The sequence below is a fragment of the Sinocyclocheilus anshuiensis genome, unplaced genomic scaffold (genome assembly GCF_001515605.1).
Source record: "Sinocyclocheilus anshuiensis isolate Anshui unplaced genomic scaffold, SAMN03320099.WGS_v1.1 scaffold916, whole genome shotgun sequence".
Lineage (NCBI taxonomy): Eukaryota > Metazoa > Chordata > Actinopteri > Cypriniformes > Cyprinidae > Sinocyclocheilus > Sinocyclocheilus anshuiensis.
In genome coordinates this window covers 163,058-178,438 of record NW_015548264.1, presented here as the reverse complement: position 1 = coordinate 178,438, position 15,381 = coordinate 163,058, and the positions used below count along the sequence as shown (strand labels likewise).

The 15,381-nt window shown below is 39.0% G+C and overlaps 1 protein-coding gene across 1 annotated transcript in view; it reads right to left on the bottom strand.

Annotated features, from left to right (window-relative positions):
- Positions 1-15,381, bottom strand: part of plxnb2a.1 (plexin b2a, tandem duplicate 1) — a 119,565-nt gene that overhangs the window by 12,857 nt on the left and 91,327 nt on the right. The window contains exons 3-19 of the mRNA XM_016443094.1: positions 9,469-10,595; positions 9,192-9,380; positions 8,766-8,894; positions 8,004-8,104; positions 7,498-7,630; positions 6,787-6,943; positions 5,700-5,811; positions 5,492-5,603; positions 5,249-5,350; positions 4,597-4,692; positions 4,207-4,294; positions 3,275-3,435; positions 2,617-2,765; positions 2,341-2,476; positions 1,464-1,600; positions 1,203-1,382; positions 905-1,016 (exon numbers count right to left, since the gene is read on the bottom strand). Of these exons, the coding sequence (XP_016298580.1) occupies positions 905-1,016; positions 1,203-1,382; positions 1,464-1,600; positions 2,341-2,476; positions 2,617-2,765; positions 3,275-3,435; positions 4,207-4,294; positions 4,597-4,692; positions 5,249-5,350; positions 5,492-5,603; positions 5,700-5,811; positions 6,787-6,943; positions 7,498-7,630; positions 8,004-8,104; positions 8,766-8,894; positions 9,192-9,380; positions 9,469-10,593 (3,219 nt within the window). The 5' untranslated portion in view covers positions 10,594-10,595. The remainder of the gene's footprint in view (positions 1-904; positions 1,017-1,202; positions 1,383-1,463; positions 1,601-2,340; positions 2,477-2,616; positions 2,766-3,274; positions 3,436-4,206; positions 4,295-4,596; positions 4,693-5,248; positions 5,351-5,491; positions 5,604-5,699; positions 5,812-6,786; positions 6,944-7,497; positions 7,631-8,003; positions 8,105-8,765; positions 8,895-9,191; positions 9,381-9,468; positions 10,596-15,381) is intronic.

Here is a 15,381-nt window from a genome sequence, read left to right as displayed (position 1 = left end):
CGATAAATAAAGTTATAGTCTCCCAAAATAAAGAATCGACTCTCTACAGCCTAAACGAGCCATTAGTAATTCGAATCCCACTACCGTGACGCTACACGTCACGGAGTAACACATTTGCATAATGCGCGCTTATGTTCTACGTTGGCCGGCCGCGAACAACTTGACCCTGCCCACAAACACGTCATTCTACTGACGACTGCTTCTCTAATCTCGGGGAGTTCAACGCGGGATTCACAAAACACTTGCTGTTGAAAGATGGATCAGTATCCTGTTTATTTGGACCAGCTGCTCCACTGAATCACAACCTGTAAGTATGATAAATAATAGATGTTTATATTTTCTATAGAGCGTTCAAAATACAGAACTATTGAAATGGGTGTATCGTTTCCGAAACGCGCTGTACGCCGTAGACCAATCGCAACAGACTAGGCCATCTGACCAATCAGAGCAGAGCAGGCTCACGGAAAGGTGGGGTTTAGAGAGACTGAATCTTTAAACTGCTTTGAACGAATCGTTTGAGAATCGCTGGAAAATGAGGTGATATTAAATGCATGTAACCCTATTGTAGGAGACTCTCAAAACAATATTAGGAACCATAAAAATGGCATAATAGGGGCACTTTAAGTTTTTCATCTCATTTATTTCAGTTAACAAAAATTATTTTGAATATTTTTTATTTTAGTTAACAAAAACAATACAGCATCTAGCAGGTTTGTATGACATAGAGGTGAGTAAATTCTAAACAAAGATTTCTAAACTTTGATTTTTCACTTTTAGGTGAACTATCACTTTAAGGAAACAAAATGAGTGTCTTCACTTCAAATCCCAGCCTTGCTTATTGTAAGGGACCATTGACTTTACCACAGATGGACCCAAAAATGATCATATCAAACATTACACGCACCTCTACGTTGCTAGACTTGTGATTGAACTCATCAGAAGAGGGCAGCACTCGCATGGTGGCTCTCTGCACCTGATCAAATCCAGATCCAATCACTACGATCTTACGACCTCCGCTGAAAACACACAAACATGCACACAGACATGTAACGCTTATGTACAAAGCCATATATTTTCACTCCTGAACCTTGAAATACATGTTGACATCTTAATTGTGATCAGATTTAAAGCCATGGCATTCAAAATCTGAAAGGCCCAATAGTGAGACTGTATATGTGAGCGAGGCTTAAAAACAGACTTACCAAACAAAGCTGGCCCGTGGGGCGTAATCTGTAACTTTAGGATTGGCTGAGTATTCGAATCCGCTGACTTCTTTGAATGTGTCCTTGCCATACTTTACAATAACCGGCAACCTATCGGAAGGAATCTTCTGTCCTTTATGTGGGCCTGTCATGCAGGTAATCTCCTTGCCAAATGTCAACCTGCATTTTTAAAAACATAAAGACATGATCAGAATTGGACTAAGATAAATCAAATCTGCTTTATTTTTCCTTGTTACTCACACTTTACACGGCTCTCTGTCCACTGTGATGCTGATGTCATCTATGCTAGCAGTGTCTAGGTTGTCTCCCGTGATAGTGATGACGGTTCCTCCAGCGGCTGGGCCTTTAGAGGGGGACACAGCCTTCGGGACAGGATCCTGAGAGAGAGAAAAAAAAACCTTCTGTTAACATTTGCTCACCCACAGCTCCAATAATCGCTCCTTTTTCTACATCAGTCTAGCTTTATTAAATATTAATAAGGCTATGTTCACACAGTCAGTGGAATAAAACATAAAATGAATGTCTGAAAAAATGTAATAATAACCTACACATACACTACAGTTCAAAATTTGGGCTTAGTAAGATTTTTAAAGATTTCTAAAAGATCACGTGACACTGAAGGCTGGAATAAGAGTTGATGAAAATTCAGTTTTGTCATCACAGAAATAATTTACATTTACAAAAAATATTAAAATATAAACAATTATATTAAATTGTAATATTATTTTATCAAATAAATGCAACTTGGAGAACATAACAGACTTAAAAATTCAAAAATACTGTATTAATTCCAAACTTGTGTAAAATAAAAGTGGTCAATCCTTGTGCTCTAAATGCTGGTTTGCTAAATTCAGAATTAAAAACCCATTTGACTTTGAAAATGTGACTCATTTCTGACTGAGACCTAATATTCTGCTCAAAAACAAAAGAAAAGGTCCAAAAAAATCAAGATGATCAACCATCCTCACTAGATCCATTTTGCTGGTTAACATCATGACAATGCTAGTTCAACTAGCTTGACTAGTTTCGGGAGTTCAATAATTTATAAATGTACACAGAAAAAGGCAAACAGGATACTAAACAGCCACAAAGGTTTCATCATAGAGAAAGCAGTTACCCTGTAAGTGAAATACACGTCCGACTGTCCTGTTCTCCCTCCTTCCACCTCCACTTCCACTGGCCCGGATTCACTGCGCTTATTGGGCAGGTCTTCAAGGGGTGCTAAGGGGAAAGGCCCGATCTCACACACAACACTAAAAAAACATGGGTAGAACAGAATGAGAAGCTAAACAGCTCATTCTAACACACAGCATGTGTTTTAAATGCTCTATACAACAGCGCTACAGTATATGCGGTGATACTGCATTCATCTATTAAGGCAGTAATGCTGTACCTGGTACTGACGGAGTATCTCTCCGGCTGATGAGTACAAGGCACTCCAGCCACGGTGATTCTCTTAATGTCCTCCTGCTTGATGCCCAAGTTAGAGCCTTTTATTGTGACAGAGATCTGTCCCTTCATCGGCCCATACCGGGGAACAATCTGGAATGAAAGCAGAACAGCACAGTTAAAAGAAGCCTATAATACTCAAAACCATAAACTATAGAGTTACAAAGATCACCCATAATCATTGTGCCCTTGAGTGATCCAGCTGCTTTGGAGAAAATCATTTGCCAGATGACAAATAATAAAACACCATCAGGCGCAGGCGGCGCGATCATTAGAGTCTCAGATGGATTCAACAAAACACTAGAGTGAGAGACTGAGTTTGTGACTACCAGCGCAGCCATCCATATATCATTTAGGCATGAAAAATGGAGAAGAGAATGAAAAGAAATGGTGTTTTCTAGAGAAGATGAAACGTAGAAATTTATGAACTGCATTTGAACCGGGAATAGCGAGATTAGTAATCGCTGACGTCACGCCAATGAGATATTATTGGATGCATTTTGAGCTTAGCTTGAAGCGTGACTGAATTTAGTGTTAGCAACGTTTAAAATAATGTAGAGTGACAGAATTGAGAAAAGAAAGACAAGAAGAATGGTCCTCACGTCAGTGATCTTTGGAGGAGGACACTGCGCCAGCTCCTGGTTGCACAGGGCTCTGTAGATGCAGGATTTTGTTGTGTCGCACCACACGCAGTTATACTTCTGATCAGCGTTCTTACACAAACTGCAGTCCTCACGTCTAACTGAACAGTTGTAGAGCACCACTGAGTAGAAAAATGGAGGAAAACAAAGCAATTCAGACAGACACTGAATTCATTGTCTTTAAAAAAATATGCTTCAAAACTACAAAAAAAAAGTGTTTCTAGTTTTTTTGTTTTGTAGAGAAATAAACATTTCATTAAACACTGCTGTTGATCACTATGTTTTCGGAACTTGTGAGTTATGCAAATTAGGCTGTTTATTGTTGTATGTGGTGATTTATTAGTCACATTTAGCACAAGGATTTTTGATGCTCATTGTTTTTGTGGCAGATAAACACCACTCAGAATATATGCAGGCTGGCAGTTATATATTTTAAAAGATATTGGCTTTAATGTTATGTAGATAACTGCTGTACATTTAGTTAATACCTTGCAGAATAGCTTAAAGGGATAGTTCATGTTTAGCAGATGAGCACTTACAAAATTACATCTTCCAGTTAAAAAATGCACATAAAATGGACACCTGGATGACATAAATGTGCTTTTATGTAGTTGAAGGGATAGTTCACCCCCAAATGAAAACTTTTTTATTTTCAAAAATGCAATTTTCAAAGTGCTCATCTGCTAAACATGTCTAAAACTTTCCTAGTTGGATATAAAAACAAGATTCGAAAGATCAGTCTCCAAGATGCCAATGATGTATAACATATGTTAATCTGCTTATTTTATAAGAGGTTTATCAGATGTTCATACACAACTTTGCCATATCGTGACAATCCACATGTTTACTGCAGCTTCTCTGAGCTACGATGATGAAAATTCATTGAAATGTACCTCTGAGGGTGCTGTCAATCTTCCTGTCCGTGACTTTATCCTTTATGTAGAACGTCACATTCACCTCTGGCTCTTTGTCATATTCAAACTGGCATAAAAACAGTAGAAAGGCTTCGTTTAAGACAGATACAGGCAAGCACATCACTGCATCTGGAACAACTGTGCGCCGCAGCAAATTCTCCCCTGCCAACATGACGTCTTTGTGAACCCGATCACTATGTGTTTGTTAACGCCCACATAGGACTGAGCCCTACACACACGTGCAGCTCAATAGCTGTGAATGCCATATTGGCTGCTGCTCAAACTCCAGAAACAAATCTATGTGTGAACAGAGAAGTAGAAAGTGAGGGAGACATAATAGGAGGAGGAATACGAGTGAAGGGTACTGACCTCATATCCCTCAAAACTGTACTTTGACCCATCAGCCTCCACAGTCACCTCGCCCACCTGTTTCATGAGCTCGGTGCCGATCTGAAAGGTTTTGCCCTGAGAGACATGAAGAAAGAGTATTTCTGTTTATGCAGACTCTTAAAAACAGGCACTTTACTATAAAAATCATGCTGACAAATAGCATCACGGAGATATTGGGTAAATATATTTCTTTATTGCATCTTTATTGCTCTCTGAAATATTTGATTCTGAGTGCTCAATGGTTACGGTTCTGTGATAAATTATGTAGTTATTGCTAGTAATATATGAAGTGATATAAGAGAAATCACACTAGAAAAAAATATGGAAATTCCTTAACAGTACAACAAGCCCTATTTTAAAGACTTTTTTAGAGTGTAAAATAATTTAATTAAATCAATATCTCACATAAATTTATGCACAGTATTTAGTAAGCATAATGCAATAACGTCCAACTGATTATATATATTATTCTTTACATATCTAAAAAAAATAAAATTAAATAAAATAATTAAATAAATACATAAAAATCTTCAAGAAAACCTCAGGATATTCCCTGCATACATTTTATACACTAATATACTAAACATAACAACCACACTACGTACAATAATACGTAATGCATGTATTTTACCGTATATTTCTCCAAATTTTTGCCCTGAAATTGGATGGAGGTTTTAATTCCAACAGGAATAAGCAGAGGTTCCGGGATCTCAAACTGAGGACACCTGACATCCTGCAAGAACCATTAAAAAAAAATCAAATAAAACTGTTATTAGTCCTGTTTTGTCACCAAAAGATGATTGCTCACCATATATTAAAGCACAAACAGGCATATTAATTTATATATGCATGCACTGTTCCTAACATGACTCACCTCCATGTGTTGTATGATATGATCACCCTTGACAGTGTCATCTCTATCACTGCATGTGTGATCCTGACTGTTCCACTGGCAGCCCCACTTACTGGTCACACATGCAATGCATCTGCAGGACACACAACCAGCCAGTCAAAAGACTAATCTAAAGAAATGCTATATGGAAGACACATTTTTTTAAACAAAAAAAATGCCTGATACTCACGGTGTATTCTCCGATCTCTTCACCACTGCTGCACAGTTGTAAAACTCAAACGCACTAGATGCCACTTCAATGCCATCATTTACCATGATCTTCACTTGCACTGCCACAAAATCTACACACATGCATATGAGAATCATATGAGCATATTTTAGGTAGTAGTAATTCATATAGCCAGTTCTAAAATTCTGGTGCTAGATACACCAAGGTCATGGGTTCAATTCCCAAAGAAAGCACGACCTGATAAAAGCTTTTGGAACTCTAGAATCATGGGAAATAGGAATCATATCAGCTTTTAGGCAAGAGCATTTCATACAACCAATTTTAAATTTCTAGAGCTCAAGAGGTGCTAGATACGCCAAGGTTATGGGTTCGATTCCCAAGGAAAGCACAACCTGATAAAGGCTTTTGTAACTCTAGAATCATGGGAAACAGGAATTATATCAGCTTTTAGGCATGAGTATTTAATGGGTTCGATTCCCAAGGAAAGCACAACCTGATTAAAGCTTTTGTAACTCTAGAATAATGGGAAATAGAAATCATATCAGTTTTTAGGCAAGAGCATTTCATATAGCCAATTCTGAACTTCAAGTCTCAAAAGGGTGCTAGCAACTCCAAGGTCATGGGTTTGATTCCCCAGAAAATCATGACTTGATCAAACTTCTGTAAATCTAGATTCATGTGAAATGGGAATCATATCAGCTTTTAGGCAGGAAAATATAATATGAACAATTCTGAATTTCTAGAACTCAATAGGTGCTAGATACGCCAAGGTTGTGGGTTTGATTGCCAAGGAAAGGAGGACCTGATAAAAGTTTTATCTGACTCTAGAATCAATAAGTTAAACTTCAGAATCTGCTAATAGATTTAGCTTTAGTGTAATGTTTTCATGTGATCAGCCTCCAAATTAAAAATCACAAAACTAGCAAATTACTAACATGAAGAAATTTAAAACTTTTCAAGCCTGACATCATTTTTAGGCATTCTGCAAGACAAACACCATCTGTTTGTTTCGTGAATAAAGGAGGCAGCAAGAGGACAGCTTCACAGTAGGTGATTATTAAGTTAAAGGCAAACAGGATGCCCTCACCTTGTGTCTCAGGTGTGGGTGGTATGTTCTCAGAGGTTGGGAGATCACAGATGACCTGTGCGCCTTCCATAGTTGCGTGACTTTTGTAGCCATCAAACTCACAGTGAAGTCTATCAGGACTGCTGACACTGGGGAGGGAGGGGATGTCAATCATCACCTGCAAGTTTAAACCAGAAAATAAGGATTTAGGAAATAACTAAATAAATACAAACATATATAAATGAATGAATGAATTAATTAATGATTTTTGTTGTGAAAAACACAATGTTAAAATTCCCTGACATTTCTAGGTTTTGCACAACTGTATTTCCCCTGAAATACGCAATATGAAATTTGAAATAATATTGATTTCAGCAAATAGTAAACAAGTTAGAAGTGTACTGCCTTTATTCATTACCACTGATCCAGGAATTTAATTATGGTATACAGGAAGCCTCTTCAATCAACCATGACCACTTGAGTTTCTTCTGAGACATATTAGAAATGCATGAAAGGTGCTCTGTGCGTTCATGTGGCATGAAATGATAGTTTCAGATGCCTTGTTTAGTAACTTCATCATGTCATCTCATGAAAAAAGGATTAGACTCACAGACTGGATCTGTTACAGCCAGTAAATATCAATCCCTAGTCAATCCTTAAGAGGTTAGGGTTTGAAATAACTCCAGACTGTATCACAGTGTGTGTGTTTGTGTACATGTTATACTTTAGTACCTGTGTAGGTTCTGTTTTCTTGCAGCTGATGTTGGGGGGCTCGAAGGACTCAATGGTAACACATGTTTGTTTTGGACTCCACAACCAGGCGTTCTTTCCTTCTCCTTTGCGACAATCCTTTTTCCTTGTACAACTGCAAGAGCAAAGCAGACAAACACTGGTAATGAGCCATACTGCATTCACTTTAACTGGACTGCACACAGATATCTACCACATACCGCTCGCTAAATTTGTAACAGGCAACTCTAAGACTTAGATTACACCATATTTTAGAGTTTAAACCATTTTAAAATGAGATCACTAAACTGCTTAGTATTCTAAAACATACTTTAATAAGGATGTTAGTCACATGACCCATAGGGGCCATGGGTCTAAGTTTATTTGACAGTAGAAATATTAAACTCTGTTGTAGTATGGCAGTGTTATTACTTGTCCTGTCCTTTACTGGACAAGAATGCCCAACTGATGGTGTGCTTTTGGTAATAAAATGAGTCTAAAAGACTTACCGGCCTTCCAACACACACCAGCCACAATATGGGTCCCGTTGGGAGACACATGATTGACAATCATTCTTCTGCTCACAGGCCTGCACTGGCACTTTGGTGATCTAAGCAAAAGAGAAGCAAATAAGACAACAGCCACAACCTTTAAATGACCAATTTGTTCATACTTATTTAGTATAAGATGCCTAATAACTGATGCATATGTGATTGAAGGTTCCGCTTTTGTATTAAGAGTTTGAGGTGAGATCACATTATAAAAAAAGGTCCATTGTCCACTTGCAAGCACTTTTTGCTATACCTTTAGGACCCAAAACCTTAACCATATCCATACCTTTAGCATATCAACTCAGCAACATCAGAAGCGTTGCCTTGCAAAATAACATTTGTGTGCAAAAAAATGTCAATTTATGAAGCAGCTTATGGCAGTTAACTTGACTGATCCACTTCAACACTCCGAGTTTCCCGCTTCTAATATATGGGCCATGTGAATGAGCAAAATGACTGATGGGAAAAGAGTGCCCCAAAGTCTTCTGATTGGCTAAAAGAATACAAGACACAGCCTACTGTTACATTTTTGTGGCAGATTACAGAGTCTAGGGATGTCACATGTGATATTTCAAGATATCTCTATATGTTTTCTGCACCATTTCATAAAAAATTCCATCAAGATTGGCAAGCCTACATCATTCAAACAGGTTTTAACCACTGCATGATCTCTGTTGACTCACTGTGATATATGAGTTGTGGATGTGTTCATAAACAAACCTTTCTGCCAGTGGTGATGTACAAGATATCCAAAGTTGAATTAAAAAAGAGGTTTTTGTTCACCCCACCGTCTGCGCGTTCCCCTAGAATCTTGTTATAAAGATCAGGGTGACTGGGGTCAAGATGCACCTGCAAGCAGAAAGTTAATTCATTCATGCATTTGGCAAATACATTTATCCAAAGCAACTTACATGTAAACACTGTATTATATGGGCAGTACAGCTAGAGCAAGCCCTAGGGTTAAGTCTATTTCTCAAGTGGTTGCAGCTCATACTGTAAATCACCCATTCTTGGGTTTGAACCAACAACGTTTTGGTTTCCAGCCCGTATTATTAACCACCAAGCTAGTCCACCACAGCAGTCAAACCTCAAGGGCTTTAGTGAAATTTAAAGTGGACAGAAACCAGACCCTGGAATGGGACTCACCTTTAAGACATCTGCTCCACTGGTTCCCAAAAATGCCACAGTGTGCTCATTCTCGACCGCCACAGCTACAGCTGTCAGCATGTCATTTCGGGTGTAGATGGGTTTGACAGCCAGAGCGTACTCAGGTTTACTGGCTAGTGGAGACGGCAGGAACTCTGCACCGCATTTATATGCCTTCACCATGTTCTTCTGTTGGGCGAAAAGACACACCACATTCAGAGGGGTCGTAAGGGCCCACAAAAAATGGAACCAGAATTGACGTAACACAACAACTCACGTCTCTTTTGGTCTTGCAGATGGCCTCAGTCTTGGAGATGTAGGGTGAATAAACAGTCTTTGGTTTCTCGTCCTCCAGAACTTCTCCTATATAGCAGGACTCAATCACCTCCTCAAGCCTGGCGTTAATGCTGCTGAGTGGGTACATGCACAAGGCCGAACGGCCACCATCCTCATCCGCGCTGAACACCGCAAACAGAACCTTATCGTTGGGATTTGAAGGGATGATCGTCCTAGCCAAAACTTCTCCTGGTCTGGCCAGATACACTGCTTGGATCTTGTTGTACGTGTTATCCTGTTGTTCAGTGTTGACGGAGCAGTTGAGCTGGAGCTCGGTGTAAGAATAGTAATGATGGTCATTCTCGCACAGACGTGCTATAAATGTGATCTTCCTACTGTCGCTGGTGCCTGGAGTGCGTGAGAACAAGAAGTAGATGTAGCCATTGTCTTTGAAAGCATGACGAAAGTCATGGAGGTAACGCTGGACGAAAGGACTAGCTTGCACAGTGGAAGCTTCAACCATGTTCTCAAAGACATCCATTTCTCCGTCCTCCTGCAGCAATCGGGTGCTGATGAGTTTCGAACTGTCCGAGCTACCATAGCCCTTCCCCACTAGAAATATACTGAGGTTTGCATTATTATGAGCTTCTATAAAATAAGAAATTACTCCCACAACGGCAACAGACTCCTCTGTGCTGGCTACATACGTCTTCTCGCCTTTAGTGTCACTGTAGTACACCTGGTTGTCCACGCTGTTGAGGTTTACCAAAGAGCAGATGCCCCTGAAAAGGCTTCCGCAAACAATCAAGGTGCCGTTGGCGGAGTTTACCAGCAGGAGTTTGTTGATGTTGTCCATATCCTTTGCGTCAGTGCACTGTGCAGTGATTGGTGGAGTGCAGTGTGGGTTGTCCTTCTTAGGGCCTGTTGTAGCACTGCTTTCCTTCAGCAGGTCATAGTTTAGCTGATAGATGTTATTAATGGCACCCACGTAAATTCGGCCGGTTTGAGGGTCCTGAACGACATTGTTGATGACGGTATCAGACAAGAAATAATCTTGAGTATCATCACAGCAAGATGAGCCAAAACACAGCAGCAGGGACAACGCTGCCAGGGCCCTCCATGCCATCTCTTGAAGAGAGAGAAAGAAAACAAGATATATATATATATATAATGTAAGAGGACAAGTTACATACCTGTGCAGGGTCTTATAATGTCAGGTGGTATACCTTCCCAAAACTTAATGATATTTATGAATTCATGAAAATAATTATATTTGTAACATGTAAAACTGAAAAGTGTATTTTAAAACTTTTTGAAAATAATTTGTCATATGTGTAAAGTCACATGTATTGAGTTTTTTTAAGGAAGATGTTTTACTTTTAGCTTGATGGCTACACCATATAACATTTTTCATTGAATTTAAACATTTGCTGAACATAGTTTTAATGTGTTGCTTTTTCAAAAGAATCCAACATGAATACATAAAATACATTTTTAAGAACTTGGAACATGAGTTTTAAACTAAATTAATAAAAGATCTTCCATTTTTGCTATCTCATTTGTCATTGACCCAATAGAAATGCTCGCCTTAGCAGGCAGCACTAATAAATTCACACTTGAAAACTGACGTCTTTTTGGAAGCTGAAGAATTTCTTTGGTATGCATCATTATACTATACTGAAGTAAGTACTAGTCAAAAGTGCTACCAACAAAGGACTAAGTTAAAAGAAAAATCGATCAGGCCTCTCAACTCTTCCCTCAAAGGGGCTGCAGATGGCTGCGTGATTTGACACGCTGATACAAGCAAAGCATTTCTAAATAAGCTCGTCCTCCACTCCTGCACTCCTTTCATTCTCCTTTTCATCCGTCCCCTCAGCACTTCAGCAGGTCCTAAAAACACTGGGGCGGAAGTCAAACGCTCATCAAAGCAATCACAGGGCAGCCTGATTCCAGCATAACAGAAGGTGGCTCAATGAATTATGGGTACAACCTCAGCAGGTGGGCCAAACAATCCTGTCCTCCTTCCTGTAAACAACCCCTACAATAACCAGCGCGGCATTCAAAGTTATTGTGTTAGACAGGAAAATCTAATCACAGTCGTGAACATTCTTGAGATAATTTTAGATGTTTATAAGGTTGCAAAAGTAGTTGGGGGGGATGAAATATTAACCATATTCACTCAATATTCCTGACCATTCCATCACTCCCCAGAAGTCCACAGGAACTCAATCTTATTTCCCTATATGTGGTGACAATCCTCTGGAGTGGACTTCCACATAACTGACTGCGATGTTTACATTGCCAGAGCAAATACTTTCACTGCAAATCGAATGGCAGGAGTCTCTCAGACACCATGATCCTGAGCCCAGAGCTCATAAAGAATTCATGCTAAGAGTTTAGCGGATATTACAGCTTATTGGCTTTAATGACGGGACTCCAGAGACACGATATGAGGCAGGGCAGAAGTGACGGGCTTTTTCTCTTTACTTAGTGTCTGTCAGAGCTCTGGCCTGCAGGGTTTCAATGAGATTAGAGGTTACTGTGAGGGGGAGTGTGTTAAATTTTGCTTGTGTGTATGTGTGTGTGAGTCTAGTGTTAACTGTTAACAGGAGGCGGTCTTTGCTGCTGATTCAGAGCACATGGGTGATTTGTCTGGACTGTACAGCTTTAGAAAGAAGTGACAGGAAGGATAGGTTTTGGCAAATTGTCAAGTTTCATTATGAATATTTAGACTGACAATCCCCCTCTTCCACTCAAACACAAGACCAAATTATTAACAGGAACAATGATGCCAGTCTCTCAGTACAGACTTGATTTGTGCTGAGTGTGCCACACGGCTCTGACTAAGCATCACAAAAGAATGCAGTGTGCCTTATGACATACTCCTTGATTTGCATGTTAACACACACAAACCTTAGGCAGGCTTTCCTGTTGCTAGCACATTCTCAGGCTTAGCCCTAAGCATTATGCTCAAAAACCACTGTTCTTAAGAAAAGAATTTAAGGATACATTTAGGATCAATTCTAAAAAGTTCAAAAGATAATTCCACAGAACAATTTTAAAACAGTTCTTTATTGGAATCCATGGTTTCATGAAGAATCTTTAACATCCACAAATGCTCTACTGTACAAAGGGTTTTTTTTATAGCAGAAAAGGGTTCTTTGGATGTTCTTTAAATGTTCTTCACAATGGTTCTTTTAAGAACTATTAACTGAAAGGTTCTTTGGGGAACCCAAAATGGTTCTTCTACATCTACGACATTGCTGTGAAAACCTTCTTCTGGAACCTTTACTTTTAAGAGTGAAGAAAGTAAGTCATACTGGTTTGGAACAAGCATAAGTGTGAGTAAATGACAGAATTTACATTCTAGGGTGAACTATCCCATTAAGTGAGAAGCTATAGCGACTTTAAAAGGTAATTTAAGAAAATTTTTTAAGAATGTTTTTTGTTATGGGCAAAGTTACGGTTCCAGAATATCACAGAAACCTATGGACAGTGGAACAGTCAGCACCACCATAAACACCTTAGCAACCACCCTTAAGACAACCACATAGCAACTTGCTAAAAAACACTTCTTAGTATCATCTAAGCAACACCCTGGCAACCACCCAAAACACCCTAGCATTGTTGCAGTGAGTTCTCCAAACACCACTCGCAATCTTCAGAAAATCTAGTTTTATCAACCCTCATACACAAACAAGCACACATTGCCAGAACATCCTGCCTACATGTGGCTCATGTGGCCTAGACACGTGACCAGTACTCACCCTTCAAAACGTCTCAACAAGAAAGAGTAGGAAGTGTGTTTGCATGTTTCTGTATGGCTGTATTCCTTGGATTTACAACCGAGGGCATGGCTCAGGTGATATTTCCTTCATTTCTCAATGCTTTTCTGATCCAGAGCCAAACCAAACACATTTCCTCTAAATTACTTTAGGGCTATCTCAACCTGAGCTGCCGGTAAATGAACTCGCAATGCAGCAGAAGTATGAACAAGGAAGGAGGCCTGCGTTTGATGCTCATGTTGTGAGTGGGAGTGTATTGCAGTTCAGATCAGCAGCAACAGTGTGTTATTCCTTCTCTCTGTGTTAAGAAACATGACTGGTTGCTCAGTACACAAGCAGACAAGTGCTGAACCAGCACTACTCTTACCGCAGGGCATTACGCTGAAATTTCTCAGCCGAGTTAATAGTAAACCCCACATCTTCTCTCAAACTCCCAAGCAGACTTCCCCTCTCGCATACAAATTTTGACTGACCCTCCGTAGAAGCTTGTTTCCTCACTCTCTCCACAGCTAACTCATGTATCATTTACAATATTCCCTCATATTTTTCTCATGAAACTGGGTCTTAATTTTTCCTGTCTCAGCTTGTGTGTATACATAGAGACAACATACAGTTTGCCAACGGCAAATAGATGTTTGTTCGGGAAACCTGTCTGAAACATGTCATGGTTTGGTTGGTTAGCATGGTTCAATTAGCCCCTAGTGGTAGATGGATTTTACTACATTGTTCTGCTAACAAAAAGTGCGTTAATTAAATTCACAATAAGTTACTGTACTTTAGGGCTGCACCGTATATATTAAAATAAAAAACTATATTACGACATGGCTTAATGCTATAGTCAAATTGCGAAGGGTGTTTTAATTTTTTTAATTGTTTTAAATAAACTTTATGCCAATGTGACTGATGCTGAAGCACTTTATAATGAGCGGTAAGCGTGTAAATAAACATAGCGCTGCGCTTCACTCTGAAACTGGCAGCACATATATTTATTTGGAAAATGGAAAATGGCCAAAAGTTTAATCATTTAACTAAATTAATTAAAAAAATAAGATTCAAAAATTACTATAAAATAAAATGATTTTTATTAAATACTCAATTTTATATTTTTCTTTATTATTCAATTTCTTTTATCCTTTTATTGTTCAACCTAAAAAAAAGGGTTTTTTTTCAGCTTTTTCATTATTTTTTTCTAAGCAGGTGCATTCCTCAACCAAATCACCCAATAATACAGAATGATTAATTATTTCTAAATAAAGCTAAGTAGGTTATCTTTAAAAAAATTCCTTTATTTTTTCATATTGAAGAAAAACAAAATTTCCCTGTCAGTTTTTTTTTTTCAATATCGTGCAGCATTATACTTTACTCCAGTAGAAGTTTTACCCAATTTATTTGAGGGCTCTTCAAAGTTCACATGTTAACCAATGCTAACAGATTGATTTCTCCAGGTGTTCTAGATCTACTCAGACTGAAAATAGCCAATATTTTAGCGATTCTGTTTGGGAATGCTATTGGCATAGAAATCACACACTTCACCTTTAAAACTTGCTGTTTGGTAATGCAGAGTGGGATGCCAGGTTCTGCCCTCCTGTCATGGCCGCCTCTGCCTTTGCTTTTCAATGACGGTCTCCACAGACTGCTCGGAATGATTGACGGGTGAGACCGGCAGACTAATTAAGGCTGGGATCAGAGGGACCACGAGTGGCTGGATACGCGCAGGTAAATTCAGGCCAGTACTGAAAGAGCTCTTTGAATATGTAAAAGGGAGAGATTTAAACTATCCCAGTCTCTTGGAAGATTTGCCTCTCACTTTGGCTCTGTCCCAAATGACACATTCAAAGTGGACTTATGTGGCCTTCATTGGCATGTGTCTGTGAAGTCAACGAGACTGTATGGTGTCATAATTATAGTTTAAAAGGACCCAACATATCATCTTAACCAAACATATCAGACAGCGGCAAACAAGATATTCAAATGTGAGTTTTAAATGTGTGTGTGTGTAAATATATATATTAGGGCTGTCAAAAAAAATTTAAGGTCTGCGTCAGCCATCAGGCAGCCTTATCAGTGGCGCACGAGATGCGATGACGATGTAAGTGTCATTGCATTTTAATGCTTTTGTTAGCCTATCC